Genomic DNA, 16579 nt, shown 5'->3' with positions numbered 1-16579 from the left:
AACTAAACACAGGAGCAAGGCCAGTTTGAGACACATTAAGACAAATTTCTGCTAAAGAGAGGTCGGTATTAGAGGGCCAAGCTTCCAAGAAATGTAAAATAAGCGAGACGTCCCAGAATTGAGAATATCGAGTTGCAGGAGATCTGGCCTGTCTGATGCCACGTAATATTCTGCAGACCGATGGCTGTCTACCCACGGCAGAGTCATCATTAGGAGTGTGTGTCGCTGAAAAAGCGGAGCGAAAGAGGTTAATAGTCCTGTAGGACTTACCTTTGTCAAAGAGTGAGGACAGAAAATTCATAATAAAAACTATAGGTGCTGAAAAGGGATCAATATTCCTTTTCACACACCAGCTATTCCAGATCTGCCAGGCGGAGAGGTAGGAGCGGCGAGTTCCAGAAGCCCATGAGTCCCATAATAATCCTTTAGAAGTAATCGAAAGTGCTGACATACTCCAAGATCCCCTGAAACGGTCCAAGCCACCAATTGTAGATGATCTTGAATGACCAACGGATGGAATTTGCCTGTTGGGCTTTGGAGGAGGTCTGAGGCCAGGGCAGGAGCAGGGGATAATTTACTGACAATTCCAAGAGGTTGGGGGTACCAGGGCTGTGCTCTCCATAGAGGAGTAATTAATAGGATTGTCACTCAAAGAACTCTGAGCTTCTGCAGGGTCCGAGGAATGAGAGAAAAGGGGGGAAAGGCATATGCCCCCCGTTGAGGCCATATTTGGAGAAAAGCGTTGACTGCTTGACATGCTGGGTCTGGAAGCCAGCTGTAAAACTCCTCGGTCTGCCGATTCAATTGGTAAGCAAAGAGGTCCAAGTGTAGAGGGCCAAGAACCTGTTGCAGAAATTGGAATACCTCCGGGTCTAACTGCCAATCGCTGGCGTTCCTCCAGTGGTGGGAGAACCAGTCTGCCACTAGGTTGTCCAGACCTGGGAGATATTCTGCACGAAGGGAAATGTTCCTGGTCAAACAACATTGGTAGAGTTCTTTTGTCAAATCCGAAAGGAGTTTGGAGCAGGAACCTCCTAATCTATTTACGCAGCAGACAGCAGATACATGATCTATCTGAAGAATCAGGGAGGAGTTGTAGGCATCCTTTGCAAAACTGCGTACAGCGAATTATGAAAAGAAAATCCCCAAAAGTTAAAGGTTGCTGGAGAGGAGAAAGAATCCAACCTCCAACCCACGTTAACCAGAGGTGTGCCCATACAACATAGTATGTAGCTCATTTGCCATGGTAAACCATAGAAAAAGTATGTATGAATAAAACAAAAAAACTTTAATAAATCATTACATAAAGGTAAACAGACAAGAATAAAAACTGTGAAATACAGTGCTATCCTCTGAGGGTCTAGGTTGTAGATGGAGTCTAGATGCTATTATGCAGATAAATGCAGGAGAGCTTAGAGCAACTTTCTAGTGTAAAAATAATAATAATAATACGGATAGTATAGGGATAAACCCAATTCTCAGGTAGAGAGTTGCTCCTCAAGGTAGTGGAGACAGACAGTACGGGATATCTACTAATAGGTAGAGTGCAACTGACAAGAACAGGTGCTGCCAGTAGTGGGGGCAACCCTGAGATAATATATGAGACACGAAGTTTATGTCTCAAAATTGAGTGCGCTATAGTGAGCCTCTAAATCTAAGCTGTATCCTTAAGCATGCTATCCCACACGCAGTCGGGTCAGATAGAGAAGGCAACCCTAGATTAATACTATGTTAATGTATCAGTTAACTTTTAATCTAGAGTGCATACAGTCTAACACCTGAAAAGCATATACTCCAATTTGGAGTTGTCGTCTTTGCCTGACCATCCTATACGGTTTTGTCATCTACTATATTTACCAGTTAGTTGGTCTACTATTGCCACTGTGGCCATAAGTATATGCTTTTCAGGTGTTAGACTGTATGCACTCTAGATTAAAAGTTAACTGATACATTAACATAGTATTAATCTAGGGTTGCCTTCTCTATCTGACCCGACTGCGTGTGGGATAGCATGCTTAAGGATACAGCTTAGATTTAGAGGCTCACTATAGCGCACTCAATTTTGAGACATAAACTTCGTGTCTCATATATTATCTCAGGGTTGCCCCCACTACTGGCAGCACCTGTTCTTGTCAGTTGCACTCTACCTATTAGTAGATATCCCGTACTGTCTGTCTCCACTACCTTGAGGAGCAACTCTCTACCTGAGAATTGGGTTTATCCCTATACTATCCGTATTATTATTATTATTTTTACACTAGAAAGTTGCTCTAAGCTCTCCTGCATTTATCTGCATAATAGCATCTAGACTCCATCTACAACCTAGACCCTCAGAGGATAGCACTGTATTTCACAGTTTTTATTCTTGTCTGTTTACCTTTATGTAATGATTTATTAAAGTTTTTTTGTTTTATTCATACATACTTTTTCTATGGTTTACCATGGCAAATGAGCTACATACTATGTTGTATGGGCACACCTCTGGTTAACGTGGGTTGGAGGTTGGATTCTTTCTCCTCTCCAGCAACCTTTAACTTTTGGGGATTTTCTTTTCATTTATCGCTTTGGGTTATGCCCATTTTGTTGCCCATCTAGTCCTATTTTTGTGTCTTTAGGATTGGACTTTTGTCTAACCCTTCAGTCACCTTTTTCTATGTACAGCGAATTAGCCTGCCACCACTTCCAGGCAATTTATGTGAAGATTCTGCTCTGATGGAGCCCAAAATCCTCCAGTGGATATGTTGGAGCATGTCGCTCCCCAACCTGCAAGACAGACATCCGATTCCAGGATGAAGTCCGGTTGTGAGCCGAATATGGCTCTCCCATTCCAAGCCTCCATGTTGTGGAGCAACCAATCCAGTTCCAGTCTGACATCTTCAGTCAGGTAGATCAGTTGGTTGTATGATGTGGACCTCCGGAGGTAGAAAGTTTTGAGGCATTGCATCGCCCTGTAGTGGAGTGGTCCTGGGAAGATGGCTTGAATTGAGGCTGACAGTAGACCTATGAGTCTTGCCAAATTGCGGAGGTGGATGCGAGGAGAACCTAGGAGTCTCTGAATGTCCTTCTTTATTGCTTTTATTTTGGAGAGCCGGAGTTGGAGAACAGATGGAACAGAGTCTATCTGAAAACCCAGTAATTGTATGGTCTGTGATGGAAGAAGAGAAGACTTCTCGAAGTTTATTATGAATCGTAGATCATTTCCGTTTGAAGATAGAAGGTCTGTGGGTCCTGAGCCATAATGAGGATGTTGTCCAACTAGATGATGGACCTGACACCCTGAGATCGTAGGAGGGCCATAACCGATTTCATGAGTTTTGTGAAACACCATGGGGTGGATTAGAGCCCAAAAGGGAGGCAAGTGAATTGACTAAATTTGTGATGCCAGAGGAATTGAAGGTAACCTCGATGAGAGTTGGCATTTGGAATCATGAGGTATGCATCCTTAAGGTCGAAGCACGAGAACCAGTCTCCCTCACAGAGTAGGTCCATCTTGAAGTGTTGATAAACCTTGGGTTGAAAAATGGATGGCCCTGAGAGTCCAGCAAGGTGTCAGATGACTGGTCCTGCTGTGATATATAGTAGGGGTGTGGGTGTGAAAAACTATAGTTTCTTTAACAAATTGCAAAGGGGTCTGAATTTGGTCATCAAAATTGGTGTCGTCATCAGAATAGCCTGCTTGGTATTCATCCATGATTTGGGAATTGTGTCTGCAATAGCAGAAAAAAGTCAGGCCTTAAGCTCAGCTGAAATAGAGGGGTATGGTTGTTCAGCCATAATAAACAGTAAATTTGTAGTTTTTTTTTTAACTATATACACAGCCTAATTGGGGTCACCAAGAAATCAGAGGTGGAGTTGGGGGTTCACCTGGAATCAGTTGGGGTTCACCGAATTGACAGTACATGGGATATACCCAGAGGTATAACAACACTTTTTTGAAGTGGAGTTAGACACAATATTCAAGCAATGTGGCGTCACCTCTCTCTCTCTCTCTCTCTCTCTCTCTCTCTATATATATATATATATATATATATATGTATGTATATGTATATGTATATACATGTATATATATACATATATATATACAAACCAAACAGACAAACTGAAGTAATCAGTTTAATATAAAAACTGTCAGCAGTAAAATAGAGGGGGTCACCCACTGACAAAGTAATGGTATGCAAACAGTGGGCGTCACCCACAATATAAGATGCAAACTTAAAATAAGACAGACAATATAAAATTGGTTTGGGGACTTTTTTAGAAAAAAATATAAATGATGAAAGGTATCTGAAAATAAAGAAAAGGATAATAAGTATTTGTGTCAATAGACACAACCATAAAGGTTAATGAAAGTGAGAAAAAAAAAACTTACATTGAATCTTTATTATAGGATGACTGATCCTGTAGAAAGCAACTTGTTAAGTTGAAAAACTCGTCGAGGAAAAACAGAGGGAAAAAGCCACATGGAATAGAGAGCCTCTTAAAATGGCTGCCAACATCTTAGAAGGGGCGGTGAATGGGCAGCAACAACGGGGGAAAAAACGGAGCAGGCGGGTCGCGCTGCATGCGGTCCATCAGCTGAGAAGCCCAGCAAGTACTGACAGGCAGGTGGACTGCTCATTCCCAAAAGGTGAGGGAAAAAATAGATCAGAGGGAAATAAAAGCCCTGAGAGAACCCTAAAAGTAAAAGGGTCTCTCAGGCTAGGTATAGCAAGGGAGAAAACAAAGTATAAAGCCAAGTATTTAATGAAAGGCAGGACAAGAAGTAATATTAAGAGAAAAGTAGATAAGTATAGATAATATAAGAAAAATATATGCAAATAAATTAAGCATATTATAACAGGCAATAAACAGGCAAGCTGCAAAGAAAGAGGAAGTGGGAGGAGCTTCACTACCCTTTGTTATAGATATCTGTACTGTGATTGGTTCATTTTTACCTATTTTGTTAACCATTTATTCGCTGCTGGGAGGTTTCAGTAAAGAAAGTACAGCAAATATGAAGCCTCCTGTGTTTCCATAAAATTCAATAATATCAAAGGTTCTGCAATTTCTATTACCATATTCTGCATTATAAAGAACCCCTCCATTGTGAACCAGTGGCATCTCCAGGATTCATACTTGGTGGGGTACATAAGGGGCCAGGGACAAAAGAAGGGGGCCAGTTATAAAACGTAACGTGTGTAGACATTTCGCCATGGCGTCTGGCATTTGTCAGCCCTTTGCTTGAAACATTAGAGCCAGCCGCCGCGGGTAGCATGGAGACAGAGGGAGCAGTCACTTTCCTGCAGTTCCTCTCTGCTCCCTTGCACACGGTTTATTGACATGATGTCACTCCGCCCCCGGCATCACTACAGAGAGCCCGCAGAGAAGCAGAGAGAAACTGCAGGAAGACTGAGAGAAGACATACTGGATGCCAGGGAAAGATCCATCAGCTCTCCTAAAGGCCGGGTGGATTTAAATTAAAATAAAAACAGCCATTTTTGTGATTGTGTGTGTGTGTGTTGAAAGGGCCTGTAAAGTGTGTGCGTGTGCATCTAGGGTCTGCATTGTGAGTATTGGGGTTGCAATGTGTGCTTATCAAGGAGCTGTAGTTATTATATATATATATATATATATATATATACACTGGTGTGTAATGGGGTGTAGCATGTATGTATGTATGCATGTGTGTGTGGGGGTACAGGTTTGTGGGGAAGAAATGATGTGTGTGAGGGGTGCACTGTGTATGTATGAAAGGTGTACTCTGTGTTGGTGGGAGTGTACTGTATGTGGGGGATTCACTGTCTTTGAGGGCGAACTGTGTTCAGGGGGTGTAGAGAATGGGACAGTGAAGAGCTTTACAATTTTTACTTTAAGAATTGTTTACAAAAAAAAAAGAATATTCCCCTTTCCCTCATCTTACCTTGCAGGGAGGGGGTGGCACAATCAGATCTGTGGTGGTTGAGAAGGCTGCCTATCCATTGGGTACAGGGGCGGTTACTAGATGAGAGTTCTGTCTTGAGCTCAAGCACTTACAGAGACTGACCCATACAAACCCAGATTGACCCATACACAGACAGACCCATGCACAGACAGACCCATACACACACACACACTCTGCCCCCGCCCACACAGACTGACCCATACACGCACACAGACAGCCTGATCCTCCACACACAGACTGACCCCCTACACACACAGACTGACCCCCTACACACACAGACTGACCCCCACACACAGACTGAACCACACACACAGACTGACCCATCCCACACAGACGTACCCATGCACACACCAACACATACTGGCCCACCACACACAGACTGACCCATACACACCCAGAATAGCCCATACACACAAACTGACCCCCACCACACACATACTGACCAACCCATCCCACACAGACTGAGCCCCCACACACATACTGACCCCCTCACACACAGACTGACCCACCCCACATAGAATGACCCATACACACAAACTGACCCCCACACACAGACCCTCCCACCCCCACAGACTGACCCCCACACCCATACACACACAGACTGACCATACACACAAACTGAACCCCACAGACACAGACTGACCCACACCACATAGAATGACCCCATACACACAAACTGACCCCCACACACAGACCCCCCCACCCCCACAGACTGACCCCCCACACCCATACACACACAGACTGACCCATACACACAAACTGAACCCCACAGACACAGACTGAACCCCCACCCACACACGCAGACTGTCCCCCCACACACCAATACACACACAGACTGACCCCCACACACAGACTGACCCATGCACACACAGACTGATCCCCCCACACACAGACTGACACACACAGACTCTGATTAACACTTATCAGCAGCTGCCTGGATGCCTCTGTGCAGAGCTCAGCTTCCTCTCCCTGTCGCTCCCCTACGCTGCTCTCTATGATCCCGGAGGAAGTCCTCGCAGTACAGCGCCCCCTCTGGCAGCACGTGGGGAAAGTCCACCAGTAACATTGCTGCTACAGATTGTGAAGGGAGATGCAGTGCTTCCGACTTCAATTTCAATTGGGGGGCACAAGGGGGGGCACTGCATGATGTGGGGGGGGGCATGGCCCCCTCTGCCCCCCTAGTGACGCCACTGACTACAACTCCCGTGATTCTCTGGCTATCTATTTCAATCAAAGAATCATGGGAAATACATACAATTGGTGGAACACACATCTGATGATTCTAGGAAATAATACAGAATGACATAGTATAATACTGTTTAGTCCTTAAGTGATGGTTGGTGAAGGATGAGATATTCAAATATCTTTCAAGTTGGATCAGACTGCATACACAGGACTTTCATCTATATTTATTTTTATATTTTTATTGGAATTTTCATCCTTTACTATTGTGCATTTTCTATTCATCAAATAAAGCTATACCTGCATTTTGAAAGATATTTGAATATCTCATCCTTCACCAACCATCACTTAAGGATCAATAAGGAGCAACAAGAAGAAGGATGGGGACATCCTATTAAGCGTCCCATCACGCTTCCCATGAGAGCCATATGTTGATTTGGCTCTGGGCTTGTGAGTAATATTGCTCTATTTTTACCATATATATTTCGACTAAACAGTATTATACTATGTCATTCTGTTTTATTTCCTAGAATCATCAGATGTGTGTTCCACCAATTGTATGTATTTTTTATATTTCTGTGTAAGTGGTATAAGGGGTTTCCACTTGGTGGTCTGTAGCTAATTCTTTGCTACCACACATATTTTACTACTGTATATTCACCTGTTTACTCTCTCGTAAAGAATCATGGGAGTTGTAGTTCTGCCACATCTGGAGGGCCAGAGTGGATGGATTCTACAGTGGTAACTGGCTTTCTTACTTTTAAGTGTGATACCTATTGGTTATGAGTATGATATAACAATATAATGAATATATAATATATTAAATATAAAGTAGACGCGTAAACACAAACATATATCTGCATGAGTGTGTGAGTGTGTATACATGAATGTGTCTGTGCGTGCAGGAATGTGTGCCAATATTATATTTATAATAGTCGGTTAACCTGTTTGACTTGTGTACAAGGTTTTACCATAGGAAAGCGAATATTCTTCAGAGGTACAATGTATCATTTTTAAACAAAGTATTATTTATAATGTTCTATATGTAGTTAAATATTATTTTCCAAGCACCTTCAGTGAGAAATCTCTTATCTTATCACCACATTTAGATTACAAAATATTCCAAACGATTGTAAAAGAATGGCCGCCAATTGATGAAATTATAAATGCAATTAAATCTAGTCTGAATTAATTCAATTGTAATGAGAAATGGAAAAGAACATTACATTTCCAAATACAAGCAGCTTCTAATTTAGGAAAGTGAAGCAAATTACTTATGTATGTTAAATCCTGCAGTGCTTTTGCCCACTTAGAATAAATTGTTTGGTGCTATTCTGAATTTTCTGACTTTCTTTTAGTCCATTAGGGCTCCACAGTGTAGATTATATGCTAAAGTTCTGAATAAAAATGGATGCAAAATAGTGAACGTTTTTAACATTAAGCTAATTTTGTATTTGCTCTGCACAGCACAAAGATTTTATTTCATTTGCAAGAAACAACAAAAAAACCCTTTTTACTGTATTTTTCAAATGTACATGGTGGCATTTAGCTAGCAATCTTGATAGCAATCTTTGTCACGCTGTGACTAATTTGGCTATTTCACGAAAAATGTGCGAAATATATATTTTTTAAATCTCTTTAAGTTTAATGTGTTAAATAATTGTATAACCTCTGCTGGTTGGAATGTGACTACCCATTTAAGGCATTTGTTCTAGATGACATGACTGTAACCTTTTCTAGAGCAAAGATTTCAATTTATGCTGTATGCATATTGCAGCCTACAGTATGCTTTACGGAAAAAAGATGATTGATTTTAGGCAACAGCCTCTAAATGTTGATTTTATTTGCAGTTCAGGGTGAGAAGCGGTCAACAGAGGGAAAAAAGGAGGAGCAGTAAAAAAATGATTATCTATATTTCGGTTGTGCTTTTTTTTTTTTAGAATCGGGGTTATGGTTGCATGCTTGAAGAGTGAAGGAAATATACCAGTGAAAAGTGTGTGATTTAATATTTTTGTGAGGGACATGAAAATTAGCCAAATAATGCATTATGAAATATAAATATTATGTCTATAGGTGTATTATGTCTACACCTAAGACAGGAGCTCATCATGGAAGAAAAAAGTTTAGTGGCTCCAAAAGAAGAAGCAACAAATACCCTCAGGTCCTGTGATTAATGACCTGAGAGTCTGAAATATTTTAGTAGGTTAGTGGCTCTCACTGTGTTGCTTCTTGTTTTTGAGCCCATAAAACGTTTTTTTTTTATCCACAGTGAGCACTTGTTGCAGGAATTACCCTCTGACAGGGAAGAGACTGAAGATGAACTATTCATGGAAGAAACTATGGTGGCTGTTACTACTTCTATCATTCAATATGTAAAGAAGAATATTTTTTTAGTAAATTTTGTTTTTTACATTTTCAAAGAGAAGGAAATGTACAGAAAGATACAGAGTAAGCTCGCAAACCTCTCAACATGACAAATAGATTGCAGTTCAATATGTATACTTGACACGAAACCTGACATGTACATGTTTACAGCATTGGCTGTTTCGTTACACTTTTTAGGTACTTGTTAGTCGTATTTACGTAATTTAAACAATTTTTCCCAGATGGGAAGGATAGTGTAAGTAAGAATAGGTTGGACTCGCAGGCTGTTCATCAGGGGAGTGAGTGTGCAATTATATGTATATCTTTGTTTCGGCATATATCAGTTATCCGTTACCATTGTCTGTTGTCTTATAAGGTTTTTTGTTTTTTTTACCGTTGGTTGTTGGTATTGTTGAATAAGTGTAGAGCCTATGATAAACTTCTAGGCGTTCGTATTAGGATCGCCTGATTTCTTGGGGCTCCATAACCCCTCCTGAGTTTGTCATCTGCCTAATGCCAAAAACATAAGAGTGACCCCCTTAATGTAGAGGAGTGTCAGAAAGAGAAATAGAGTTGTAGGACTCCACCCAGTATCTGAGGGATTTGGCCGCATTTAGTAAATGGCATAAGATTGACTTCTTGTAGTGGGAGATCGGCTGTGAGGATATGTGCAGTAAAGCCAGTTCGGCCGACCATTCAGTTTCGTCTCCTAGGATCATTCTCATATCCACTTTGATCTGTTCCCAATATGTCCCGGCACTCCCATCAGAGATGTATTAGCGTCCCCATGTCCTCTTGGCCTCTCCAGCAGGTTTTTCCCATTGTGACGGTCCCGGCACTCCCACCAGAGATGTATTAGCATCCCCTTCTCCTCTTGGCAGCTCCAGCAGGTCGGGGGTACCGAGGGGAAGATTCTATGGAGTAGGACTGTTGTCCTGTACCAGAGAGATATCAATTTACAGTTGACTTCTTGATAATGAGAGCTGATAGAACTTTTATGCTACCACAGAAGCGCTTTTTCCCATTGTGACGGTGACAAGGATCTGCCCAGAAGTTCCTCCCATTGCCATTGCCTTTGGAAGGTGTTGTTCACAAGATGGGGTCCCACCAAGAGGTATTAATGTAGTATTGAGACTGCCCTGTCAAGTGTGTTGCCATGCACACAGAAGTCCTCAAACCATGTGAGATCCCTGTGTAACAGTTCTTTATGCGGGAGTGAGTTATAGTAATGTGTTATATATATCAGCAGGGGCGTCCTTGGTCTACCCTCCAATAACGAGTCTAGTCCCTGTAGCGATCTCTCTCTCTCAGGACTTTGCAGATAGGAATATATTCTCCCTCCCCCAGACTTCAAGCTCGCTCCGGCGCCCCCTCTATCTAGAGTTACCCATTGTTTTTGGATACGCTGCAATGCCGCGGCCTGATGATACTTTTTGAAGTCGGGTAGCACCATTCCTCCCATGTGTTGGGGCATACATAACAGCTCGTGGCGTAACCGGGATCTCTCCCCTCGCCAAACATATCAAATGATTGATGTTTTTCGTGTGGAAAAAAAGGATGCTGGTAACGTTATTGGGATGGTCTGGAAAAGGTAGAGAACCCTTGGGAGCACATTCATTTTGAGCACTGCTATTCAGCCTTGCCATGTTACATGCGGATATACCCATTTGTCCAGCTCCGCCAATATCTCCTTCAGCAGAAGTGCAAAATTATGTTGGTAAACATCCTGTGGGTCTGTATTTACCCATATTCTAAGGTACCTCATTTTACCAAAGCACCAGTGGAACGGGAACATTGCGTTTAGTGCAGTGTATTCCTCTGCCGGGAGTGTGACATTTAGCACCTCGCATTTTGTTAGGTTGAGCTTAAATCCGGAGAGCCTACTGAATCTTTTTATCTCCAAAAGCAAGCAGGGCAATGTGACTCGCAGATTAGAGACAAAGAAGAGGAGATCATCCCCATATGCAGCGACCTTGTGTTCCACTCCCTGCCAGAAATAGCCTTGAACATCAGGGTTCTGGCGAATCTCCTGGAGTAAAGGCTCCAGAGTCATAGCGAACAGAAGTGGGGACAGAGGGCATCCCTGCCTGGTTCCGTTGCTAATCCCGAAGTCAGCGGTCAAAGCCCCATTAACTCGCACTGCTGCACGTGACTTGTCATACAGGGTGGTAATCAAGGTGATGAATCTCTATCCTAATCCCCTCTTCCTCAGAGTGGCTAGCATGTACGACCATTTGACCAGGTCAAACGCCTTCTCAGGATCTGTTGATAGCAGAATGAGGCGTTTCTGGGATTTCCTTGCATGGTGTTGTATGGAGAAGAGGCGCAATGTACTATCCCGTGCATCACATCCAGGGATGAATCCCGTCTGATCTACGTGTACTAAAGTCAGCAGGACAAGTTGTAGTCTGCTTGCCAACACCTTCGTAAAACAGCTTGGTTTCATCTTTCAATAGGGAGATCGGGCGTTAACTACTTCAGTGCACCGGGTCCTTCCTAGGTTTGAGTGCTTTCATCAGCCATGGTATGATTATTGTGGAGAAGTGCTTGTAGTAACCCATGGAGAATCCATCGGGGGCCCAGTGCCCTGCCAGCATTGGTTCTTTTTAGAGCTACAGCTAATTCCTCAGCATCAATCTGCGCATCCAACATGGTCGCGGTTTAGTGGTTTAGCCTTTTCCTTGACATTGGTATGTAAATTATCCTGAAATTGCGTAAGGTTAATCTGCTCCGAGGTATTCCCATCTGGTGTAGTTAGGTTATAAAAAGAACTATAATAACGTTGGAATTCCTCAGCAACATCCTTCGGGAAGGATGAGGAAATCCCAGAGGATAAGCACAGTTTGCGATTTTGTGTGCGTGGGGTGTTACCCTCCAAGAGGAAAGCCAGAAATGTGCCCCCTTTGTTTGCGTGAGCATAAAAAAACTCTTCGAATATTGTATGGAGCAAAAATATTGTTGCGAAAGGAGTTCTTTCATCCATCACTTCCCCATATATTTTGACTAATTTAGTTAGTTTGTGTTGGAGTTCAAATCCGTCATCTCCTCCAAGGCTGCTTTCTTTTTGCGGGAGGCAATACGAATGAGTGTGCCCCCCTTGGGGTGTAAAGGGGGGGGAGGGGGCGTGCATTGGTGGTGTCCCATTAGCTGAGTTAGCAGCATATTAAGTTCTTATTTGTGGACCGGTGAAGCAGAGTTTATGCGTCCATCCCTGTCTGAGTCAAAACCATGCCCCTCTGCTAAATTATGTTAAACAATATATTACTAGTATATAACAATCACATGTACAGTGTCAAAAATAACTTAAAATAGAAAGGAATATTAACTAATATACAACAAGTTGAGTAGGTGCTCATTAATCTACTGCTCTAAATAAATAATAGTAAGAGGAACCCTGGAATTAACTAAATCTTTTCAAAAAGTACGTAAAATTGTTAGTGAGAGTAAATAGTTTTTACTTAAATGTTCACATTAGTGTGATCATAGCTATAACAGAACTAGCCAGAACAGTCCAGATGCCCCATTAGATCTTCTGATGGGTGGAGTTGGAGCATCCAATATGGAAAAATCTGTTTACAGCTGCAGTCCTATGCCTTGCAGAAACATTGGTCTTCCACTATTGAAATGTCATTTGCTAATCGCAAGCTGATATCATTAAAATTATTCACCACACTTATTTAAGTCCTGTTTGATGATAATCACCAGAAAAAAATGCTAGTGATCAACAGCCTTTTGCCAATAACAGCACAATGGAAAAGCACCCCAGATGCACCAGATTTATCATTTGGCATTTTCTACTAATAACATGCATTTTTCTCTTGTCAGACTTACCGAAATTCCAAAATATTTGCTGTTTTATATTCATTGCTCAGCTGACCTGCTAAGTATATTTCAGAAATCTATAAAGGAAAAAAAAAAAGCATAATACTTTTACATTGTATAAAAAATGGAAAGACACCCAAACACTAGATCGATCAATAGATAGATATGATAGATAGATGCATTCAAAAACGCAAGGTTCAAATCCCGGCAGGATCAACTCAACCCTTCATCCTTCCAAGGTTGATAAAATGAGTACCATCAATTGGGTAACAATAACATCTATTACTATTCAGCTGCTGATTAGGTTAAACGCGCTTTGAGTCCCACTGGGACAGAAAGGCAATATATAAATACTAGTTATTATTAAATATGAATGGGCTTTGTGGGAAGAGAACATTAGACATAATAAATACAGGCAAGCTCACTGATACACACATGAAAGCTCAATCACTAGCAGGCACCCACACACACACAAGCTCACTCACTTGCAGGTACACACAAACAAGCTCACTCCACTAGCAGACACACACACACACAAGCTCACTCACTATCAGGCACCCACACACAAGCTAACTTACTAGCAAGCACACACACACACACACACACACACATACAAGCTCACTTACTAGTAGGCACACACACACAAGCTCACTCACTAGCAGGCACACACACACAAGCTCACTTACAAGCACACACACACACACACACACACAAAAGCTTACTCACTAGCAGGCACACACACAAGCTCACTTACTAGCAGACACACACACACACACACACAAGCTCACTCACTAGCAGGCACACACGCACAAGCTCACTTACTAGCAGGCACACACACACACACAAAATCTCACTCACTAGCAGACACACACACACGATCACTCACTAGCAGGCACACACACAAAAGCTCACTCACTAGCAGACACACACAAGCTCACTTACTAGCACACACACAAGCTCACTCACTAGCAGGCACACACACACAAGCTCACTTACAAGCACACACACACACACACACAAAAGCTTACTCACTAGCAGGCACACACACAAGCTCACTTACTAGCAGACACACACACACACACACACAAGCTCACTCACTAGCAGGCACACACGCACAAGCTCACTTACTAGCAGGCACACACACACACACACAAAATCTCACTCACTAGCAGACACACACACACGATCACTCACTAGCAGGCACACACACAAAAGCTCACTCACTAGCAGACACACACAAGCTCACTTACTAGCACACACACAAGCTCACTTACTAGCAGACACACACACAAAAGCTCACTCACTAGCAGACACACACACACACACAATCACTCACTAGCAGGCACACACACAAAAGCTCACTCACTAGCAGACACACACAAGCTCACTTACTAGCACACACACAAGCTCACTTATTAGCAGACACACACACACACACACACACACAAAAGCTCACTCACTAGCAGGCACATACACACACACACAAGATCACTCACTAGCAGGCACACACGCACGCTCACTTACTAGCAGGCACACACACACACATACACACACAAGCTCACTCACTAGCAGGCACACACACAATCACTGTCATGGCTGAAGCTTACCTGGCACTGGTAGGTGAAGTTACCATTTTGTGGCCTCTTCCAGTGAGGTCAGCAACGACTTGCATGGGGGCAGAGCTTGTATGTGGGAGGCGGGGCTTACGTGCGGGGGCAGGGAATGCTGCCAAAATTGAGATGCATTTTGAAGGGAGACTGACAGGTCTTCCTCCGGCCGCCAGCAGCCTAATTGCGGCTGCACCAGCCCGGCTCCTCCCTCTTTACTCCCCTCGGACTGACACAGGCTTGCACAGTCCAAGGGGAAAATTATTTAAATTATAGTAGCCTGATGATTTGGGCTGTCTGCTCGGCCCCAGGTGCCGCGGCCCACCGTGAAATTTCCCGGTATCCCAGTGGGCAACTCTGGCCCTGTAGATAGATAGATAGATAGATAGATAGATATAAAGAAGAATAAAGGAAGGGATTTACCATTTCTTGGACATCATAAGCAAGGAGTTTAAAGTCCGATGAAGTTCTGTTTTGCAGGTCGACTGTATAAGTGGCTCCTGACACTATCTTAAATGTCCCACTCACATTATATGCATTGTTCGGTTCACATATGACATAGTCTATAAATAATAAAACAAGTCACACATTTATTTTTATACATGAAATATGCTCAGTTCAGTTAAAATCTGTTTTATTTATTAACTGGGCAACACTGAGAGTGTAACCAAAGCTTAGCCCAGTACATTTGCTTGGGTTGCAGATTATATATTTTCTCATGTGTGCATCATTATTATAAACTGAGGAGGTCTGACAACCTTTGGCATGGGTTAAGTACAAATGAATGGCCTTTTTTGCACATTGAACTCAGAGATCTCAGCATGGATGTCCTTCTCTTGTGGAGCATGCAGCGGTTTGACAGAGAGGTTGCTGGAGTTGTGAAGTGTCAAATCAAATACCTCTGCAACCTCCGTCAATATGATCTGTGCAGCATGACAGGCTATTTAGAGAGGGCAGACCCTGTTTCTCACAACTCTATTGCCACCAATGGAAATCTATGTATAAAATGATTGTTTTGACCACTATATCATGTTACCTTGCAGTCTCATGCAAATACCTCAATTGACACCATAAATGGTCATCACAGTCTGACAGCTTGGTTTTACTCAGAACTACAGTCTACTGGGAAATACCCTGGTAGGTCAGTCCAGGGTTGGAGAACAATGAATTTGGGAGCAATGAATCCATACTTAAACCCATACAGAGATGAGCTAAAAAGTCTCAACTCAGTTCCTGCAAGCTGCCTTTCTCTAACGATATTATTCCAATAGACATCTCAGGACGACTCTGACTATTTTAATAAGAAGAAAAGTGGTGTGAGACTGCAGCCCACAGCATTGTATTTAAGCAGCCCTGGGAGCATTCGCCCCCTGCCTCCCTTTCCAGCCCTCTACTGCATTATGGAGAAAGAGAGGAAAGGATTACGAGGTAGATAGACCTTTTTTTTACACAAGTCCGCTTTGTTCACTGGTAAGAGGATGCTCTAAAGGTTGGCTGGACATTTTTTAGGAAATATAGTTCAATAATATCTGAACTGTATGCTACCTGAATTTCACTCTTTCCCTGTAATACAGAAAAAGAAAGAGCTACAAGCATAAAAATACATGTACATGGAATGAAAGTACATTTTACTTTTACAAGAAGGAAATCTTGGTAAAGACTATGGACTTTAGCACACTATAGA

General features: G+C 42.5%; 1 protein-coding gene across 1 annotated transcript in view; it reads right to left on the bottom strand.

The window, feature by feature from the left end:
- The window catches only part of TMPRSS15 (transmembrane serine protease 15), a 332837-nt gene that overhangs the window by 314438 nt on the left and 1820 nt on the right, over nt 1–16579 (bottom strand). The window contains exons 2-3 of the mRNA XM_063448381.1: nt 15319–15458; nt 13298–13365 (exon numbers count right to left, since the gene is read on the bottom strand). Of these exons, the coding sequence (XP_063304451.1) occupies nt 13298–13365; nt 15319–15458 (208 nt within the window). The remainder of the gene's footprint in view (nt 1–13297; nt 13366–15318; nt 15459–16579) is intronic.

This window comes from Pelobates fuscus, chromosome 1 (genome assembly GCF_036172605.1).
Source record: "Pelobates fuscus isolate aPelFus1 chromosome 1, aPelFus1.pri, whole genome shotgun sequence".
NCBI lineage: Eukaryota > Metazoa > Chordata > Amphibia > Anura > Pelobatidae > Pelobates > Pelobates fuscus.
This window is presented reverse-complemented; position numbering and strand designations above follow the sequence as displayed.